Here is a 7500-nt window from a genome sequence, read left to right on the forward strand (position 1 = left end):
CAGTGAGCGAGGAAAACCCTCCTAAGTGAGGACAATTTATCAGTTGTCAAAAGGAAATGGGTGAGGGTTTAGATTAAGGTGGGTAATGGAACATCCTCATTCGTGTGTGTGTGTGTGTGTGTGTGTGTGTGTGTGTGTGTGTGTGTGTGTGTGTGTGTGTGTGTGTGTGTGTGTGTGTGTGTGTGTGTGTGTGTGTGTGTGTGTGTGTGTGTGTGTGTGTGTGTGTGTGTGTGTGTGTGTGTGTGTGTGTGGTCCAGCCAACCTTTGTCCTTGGTTATTTTCTTGATGGACGGGGTGGAGTTGGTCAGCGCGACGTCCATGTCGGCCGACACCAGTCCTGTCGCGAGAAAATACAAATACATAGTAACTAGATATAAAAGTAACTGATATTCTCTTATTACTATTATATTATCTAAAATCTACTAATGATCAATCTACTCATCATATTCAGCAGAAGATAGAGGAGGAAACTGCTCTATAATCTGGATTAGTGGATGAAGATGCTCTATAATCTGGATGTAAGAGGAGGAAGATGCTCGATAATCTGGATTAGAGGGGGAAGATGCTCTCTAATCTGGGTGTAAGAAGAGGAAGATGCTCGATAATCTGGATTAGAGGGGGAAGGTGCTCTATAGTCTGGATTAGTGGAGGAAGATGCTCTATAATCTGGATTAGTGGAGGAAGATGCTCTATAATCAGGGCGCAAGAGGTGGAAGATGCTCTATAATCTGGATTGGAGGGGGTGCTCTATAATCTGGATGTTAGAGGAGGGCGGTGCTCTATAACCTGGATGTTAGAGGAGGACGGTGCTCTATAATCTGGATGTTAGAGGAGGAAGGTGTTCTATAGTCTGGATGTTAGAGGAGGAAAATGCTCTATAGTCTGGATTAGTGGAGGAAGATGCTCTATAATCTGGATGTTAGAGGAGGAAGGTGCTCTATAGTCTGGATGTTAGAGGAGGAAGGTGCTCTATAACCTGGATGTTAGAGGAGGACGATGCTCTATAATCTGGATGTTAGAGGAGGGCGGTGCTCTATAATCTGGATGTTAGAGGAGGACGATGCTCTATAATCTGGATGTTAGAGGAGGAAGGTGCTCTATAGTCTGGATGTTAGAGGAGGAAGGTGCTCTATAGTCTGGATGTTAGAGGAGGAAGGTGCTCTATAATCTGGATGTTAGAGGAGGGCGGTGCTCTATAATCTGGATGTTAGAGGAGGACGATGCTCTATAATCTGGATGTTAGAGGAGGAAGGTGCTCTATAGTCTGGATGTTAGAGGAGGAAGGTGCTCTATAATCTGGATGTTAGAGGAGGAAGGTGCTCTATAGTCTGGATGTTAGAGGAGGAAGATGCTCTGTAATCTGTACCCAGTCTCTCAGGTGAGCTGGAGGCGGAGCTGCTGGGCTGCGACTGTAGAGGAGTGTTGGTCTCGTCCACAGACGGAGACAGAGACGGACTGTCACACACTCGCTCCTGAGGGGAAACAGAGGGACACGGAAGAATCAGTCGATGAATCAGAAGGTTCTACTGCCAAAGTCGCTCTGGTCTTTGGTTCTTCACCGAGGAGTTCCTCAGGGTTCCTCGGGGTTCCTCGGGGTTCCTCAGGGTTCCTCAGGGTACTGCGACCCTCTGCGGTTTAGAGAAGGACGTTAAAAGCTGGAAGAGGTTTACCTTGATGACGGGCGCGCGGTGTACGTGGGTGTGTATCTGCTGGGCTGCGGCGGCCATGTTGGCGATGGTGTTGAGGTGGTTCATCTGAGACATCGCCATGGCGACGGAGGCCGGGGGCAGACCCATGGGCAGCAGAGGGTGGGGCATCATCATGAAGGGCAGGTCCAACCCTGGGAGAGACGGAGAGACACTGTGGATGTACACAAACTGTCACTGGGTCATGACTGTCATCCAGCCTATCATCCAACCAACCAACCAGCCAAACCTCCAACCAACCAAACCTCCAACCAACCAAACATCCAACCAACCAAACATCCAACCAGCCAAACATCCAACCAGCCTATCATCCAACCAACCGACCGACCGACCAGCCAACCAACCAAACATCCAACCAGCCAAACATCCAACCAACCAACCAGCCAAACATCCAACCAACCAACCAGCCAAACATCCAACCAGCCAAACATCCAACCAACCAACCAGCCTATCATCCAACCAACCAACCGACCGACCGACCGACCAGCCAACCAACCAACCAGCCAAACATCCAACCAACCAACCAGCCAAACATCCAACCAACCGACCGACCAGCCTATCATCCAACCAGCTAAACATCCAACCAACCGACCGACCAGCCAAACATCCAACCAGCCAAACATCCAACCAACCGACCGACCAGCCAAACATCCAACCAACCAACCAGCCAGCCAAACATCCAACCAACCGACCGACCAGTAAACCAACCAGCCAAACATCCAACCAACCAACCAACCAGCCAAATATCCAACCAACCAACCGACCGACCAGTAAACCAACCAGCCAAACATCCAACCAACCAGCCAAACATCCAACCAACCAACCAACCAGCCAGCCAAACATCCAACCAACCGACCGACCAGTAAACCAACCAGCCAAACATCCAACCAACCAACCAACCAGCCAAACATCCAACCAACCAACCAACCAGCCAAATATCCAACCAACCAACCGACCGACCAGTAAACCAACCAGCCAAACATCCAACCAACCAGCCAAACATCCAACCAACCAGCCAAATATCCAACCAACCAACCGACCGACCAGTAAACCAACCAGCCAAACATCCAACCAACCGACCGACCAGTAAACCAACCAGCCAAGAGAGAGGACTGGATGTTATCGTGTCTGTGAACTCCTGTTGAACTTAACCTTTGAGAGCGAGCGAGAGCGAGCGAGAGAGAGAGAGAGAGAGAGAGAGAGGTGTCATCTCAGTGCCTCCAGTAAAACCAATCAGTAGAGAGAGGAGGAGAAAGAGGAGGATGAAGGATGAGGAGAAAGAGGAGGATGAAAGAGGAGGAGGAGGAAGGAGAAATATGGAGGTCCAAGTGTTCACGCGTGACGAGCAGAAAGAAAGTGAAGGTTCACGTCTTGTTTTCTTTCGTCTTCCACTCATTGTTGTTTTTCCTCCTCAAACTATCACCCTCTTCCCCCTCTTCCTCCTCTTCCCCCTCTTCCTCCTCTTCCTCCCTCTTTTTAAAAACAATGTCATATCTCCATCTTTTTTCCCTTCATCCCGGCACATTTTGGCCGATCCCATTAACTCTCCCCCAAAAGTGAGACCTTGACCTTTGACCCTAACTGCACACACACACACACACACACACACACACACACACACACACACACACACACACACACACACACACACACACACACACACACACACACACACACACACACACACACACACACACACACACACACACACACACACACACACACACGCTTTCATTGCAATGAAACAATAACACTGATTGCTGTTGTCGTGACGACCGAAGTGATCGAATAATCAATGGGAGTGTTCGGTGTGTGTGTGTGAGTGTGGGTGTGTGTGTGTGTGTGTGTGTGTGTGTGTGTGTGGTGTTGATGAATTGAGTCATTTAGTAGAGTGTGTGCTGATTAATCCCGGCAGAGTGTTAATACAGGAGATGGGAACAGATTAAATGGCGTACATTAACAAATATTGCCACCTTTTAAACACACACACACACACACACACACACACACACACACACACACACACACACACACACACACACACACACACACACACACACACACACTGTACTCACTGTTAGCCAGTAGCTGCTGCTGCTGCTGGAGTTGCTGTTGATTGACGGCTCCTAAGGCGGGCCCCCTCCCGGCGCCTCCCGCTGCCACACCCCCTCCTCCTCCTCCTCCTCCCCCCAAAGGCGGAGCCCCCCCACCTCCTCCCACTCCTCCGCTGTGGGCTCCAGCAGGGGGGCTGGTCAGGCGCTCCTTGTCCCAGGAACACTCACTTCCTCCTGGGAACGAGACGGAGACGTTTAGACCCCCGCTGGAGCGTCACACCAACATCCAAACAAAAACATCTGTTTTGTTTACTGGACGTCGTCACAGGAAACCAGAGAAGCTCAGCCCGGACGCACGGCCCGGACGCACGGCCCGGACGCTCGGCCCGGACGCACGGCCCGGACGCTCGGCCCGGACGCACGGCCCGGACGCACGGCCCGGACGCTCGGCCCGGACGCTCGGCCCGGACGCTCGGCCCGGACGCACGGCCCGGACGCTCGGCCCGGACGCACGGCCCGGACGCACGGCCCGGACGCTCGGCCCGGACGCTCGGCCCGGACGCACGGCCCGGACGCTCGGCCCGGACGCTCCAGAGAAAACACACGAGAACGATATCGATTTCCACGGCGAAGGCAGAAACGCTGAACAAGATGTAGTTCACATGTTCGGCCACTAGTTGGTGACTCTTTCCCCCGTTTCCACGCAGAGTCGGGGTGTTTTCAAAAAGTTGCGTGTTCCTTGCCTTGGCAGATATGGGGTTGGGGCCTCTTCGAAAAGTTGCGTTTTGCCCATTTCCACAGAGAGAACGTCAAAATGTTTTCAAAAGTTGCGCTTCCCTCGTTTCCATGGCGATGGAGCTGAACTGTTTTCAAAGAGTTGCGTTTTTCCCCATTTCCACGGCCACAGAGCATTGTCAAAAAGTTGCATTTTCACTTATTTCTACGGAGATGGAGCATTTTCAAAAAGTTGCGTTTTGCCCCATTTCCACGGAGACGGAGCGTTGTCAAAAGGTTGCGTGTTCCCTTGTCTTGACAGAGACGGAGTTGGAGCTTTTTCTAAAAGTTGCGTTTTTCCCATTTCCACAGAGAGAAAGTCAAAATGTTTTCAAAAGTTGCACTTTCCCTCGTTTCCATGGAGATAGAGGAGAACTGTTTTCAAAAAGTTGCGTTTTCCCTCCATTTCCACGGAGACAGAGCATTTTCAAAATGCTTTTTCACTGAGCTGGAGCGTTTTCCAAAAGTTGCACTTCCCCTCGTTTACAGGGAGCATTTTCCAAAAGTTGTGTTTTCAGAAGCTGATCACGGTTGTCGTGTGCAAAGAAACTCACTATGACATCACTGGTGACCCGACATGAGAGAAACATCAGAGACAGAAAAACTTTAGGTTTAGATCAAAGCTCTCTTCCTCCCCCTCCCCCCTCTCTTCCTCCCCCTCCTCCTCCTCCTCTCTTCTACCTACCTCCCCCTCCTCCTCCTCCTCCTCCTCTCTTCCTCCCCCTCCTCCTCCTCCTCTCTTCTACCTCCCCTCCTCCTCCTCCTCCTCCCTCTCTCATCCATCTTCATCTCCCTCCATTAGTTTGAATTAGCAACCGTCTCTCTCTATTATTGCCCACTGATTCTCCTGCGCAGTGTGTGTGTGTGTGTGTGTGTGTGTGTGTGTGTGTGTGTGTGTGTGTGTGTGTGTGTGTGTGTGTGTGTGATGACAGCTGGGCCTCATCCCCTCTTCCATCCACACCGGGGAAAAGAGAAGAAGTATAAACAGATGGGCAGATGTTCTCTCTCTCTCTCTTCTTCAGTTTTGTCGTTCCTCTCTCCAGGTTATCCTCACTTTTATACCACTTCCTCACCTTTACCTCCATCACTCCCTCCCTCTCTCTCTCTCTCTCCACCCCTCTGTCTCTTTCTCCCTCTATCTCTCCATCCCTTCCTCACCTTTACCTCCATCACTCCCTTCCTCTCTCTCTCTCTCCACCCCTCCATATATTCCCCCTCCCTCTATCTCTCCCTCCCATCTTCTTTTCCCTCCTTCCTCACCTTTCCCTCCCTCTTTCCCACCCTCCCTCCTCACCTTTCCCTCTTTCCCTCCCTCCCTCCCTCCCTCTTTCCCACCCTCCCTCCTCACCTTTCCCTCTTTCCCTCCCTCCCTCCCTCCCTATATCCCTCCCTCCTTCCTCACCTTTCCCTCCCTCCCTCCCTCTTTCCCTCCCTCCTTCCTCACCTTTCCCTCCCCCCTCCCTCTTTCCCTCCCTCCTTCCTCACCTTTCCCTCCCTCCCACCCTCTTTCCCTCCCTCCCTCTATCCCACCCTCTTCCCTCACCTTTCCCTCCCACCCTCCCTCCCTATATCCCTCCCTCCTTCCTCACCTTTCCCTCTATCCCACCCTCCTCCCTCACCTTTCCTGCCCACCCTCCCTCCCTCTATTTATTTATCTATTTATTTATTAATCAGTGGTATTTATATTTCCCCGGGTGCTTGAGAGTATTTATTTAGATATTTGTACTTTTAGTTTTTTCATGTATTTATTGACCCAAATCCTTCGTTCACAACTCGTCACAGTGAGAGAAGAACGGAACTCGGCCATTTTCTTTTTCCAATAAAATAAAATAAAATAAAAATAAAAGTGATTTTTATTCTTTTCTTTCTCCTCACGCTGATCCAGTTTCCCTCCTCTCCTCCTCCTCCTCCTCCTCCTCCTCTCATTCTTCCCTTTTCTTTAAAGAGACTGAAAGTGATACACTTCCACCTCACACAGCATCCTCCCTTTTCCCTCTCGCCCTAAATATCTCCTCTCCTTCCTCCTCCTCTTCCTCCTCTTCCTCCCCTCATTGTCCGCCGCAGGTTCCCAGGCCGCCGCCACAAAGAAGCGACAAAGAGAAGGAAGCAAAGTGGGGATGAAAACGAGGAGAAACTCTATCGGCCCGTCTGCCAGGTCAGCTGGAGAAAAAGGGAGGGAAGTGGAAGGAGGAGAGGAACGCACGCTCTCGCCTTTCTTTTCTCCTCTTTTTTGTTTTCCGTCTCGTCAATAATTCAGCGGCGCAGATTGAGTGCGAGCGGAGTTCTGCTTCTACACGTCACCTCTGGAGAACACGTCTGTGGACCGGAACCCGGGTCACTCTACAGAACCCCCCCCCCCCCCCCCCCGTAACCTCTGGAGAACACGTCTGTGGACCGGAACCCGGGTCACTCTACAGAACCTCTCCTCTACACGTCACCTCTGGAGAACACGTCTGTGGACCGGAACCCGGGTCACTCTACAGAACCTCCCCCCCCCCCCCCCCCCCGTCACCTCTGGAGAACACGTCTGTGGACCGGAACCCGGGTCACTCTACAGAACCCCCCCCCGTCACCTCTGGAAGATCCTCCCTTTTGTTTTAATTGTTTTTGTCACTTTAAGAAGCATTAAGAGGTTAAATATCAGGGAATAATTGGAAAAAAAATGTGAATTGTGACGGAGAAAATCTCATTTTAGTGAGTTATTTTAATGAAATGAATGTTTTAGCAGATTTATCGACATGACAAACATCTAAAATCACAAGTTTTCTGATCATTGAAGCTTTAACATGGTCTAGTTTTTACATTTAGACTTTTTTTTTAACGTGTTTTAATTATTTTAAAAGCTTTTCTCAACCTAAGAAGCAGTAAGAGGTTAAAAATGTTGAAATAATTGAATGAAATATGAATTTTGTCAAAAAGAAATGACATTTTAGTGAGTCATCTTTCAACTTTTGTTCTTATTTTGC

At 50.2% G+C, this 7500-nt stretch overlaps 1 protein-coding gene across 1 annotated transcript in view; it reads right to left on the minus strand.

The window, feature by feature from the left end:
- Positions 1 to 262: 262 nt before the first annotated feature.
- LOC308128336 (dachshund homolog 2-like) overlaps positions 263 to 7500 on the minus strand; it is a gene marked incomplete at both ends in the record, with an annotated part of 19701 nt that continues 12463 nt past the window's right edge. Inside the window, 4 exons of the mRNA XM_080494042.1 lie at positions 263 to 337; positions 1367 to 1472; positions 1671 to 1840; positions 3782 to 3994. Of these exons, the coding sequence (XP_080350168.1) occupies positions 263 to 337; positions 1367 to 1472; positions 1671 to 1840; positions 3782 to 3994 (564 nt within the window). The remainder of the gene's footprint in view (positions 338 to 1366; positions 1473 to 1670; positions 1841 to 3781; positions 3995 to 7500) is intronic.

The sequence above is a fragment of the Lipophrys pholis genome (assembly GCF_963383615.2).
Source record: "Lipophrys pholis genome assembly, contig: SCAFFOLD_596, whole genome shotgun sequence".
NCBI classification, from domain to species: Eukaryota; Metazoa; Chordata; class Actinopteri; order Blenniiformes; family Blenniidae; genus Lipophrys; species Lipophrys pholis.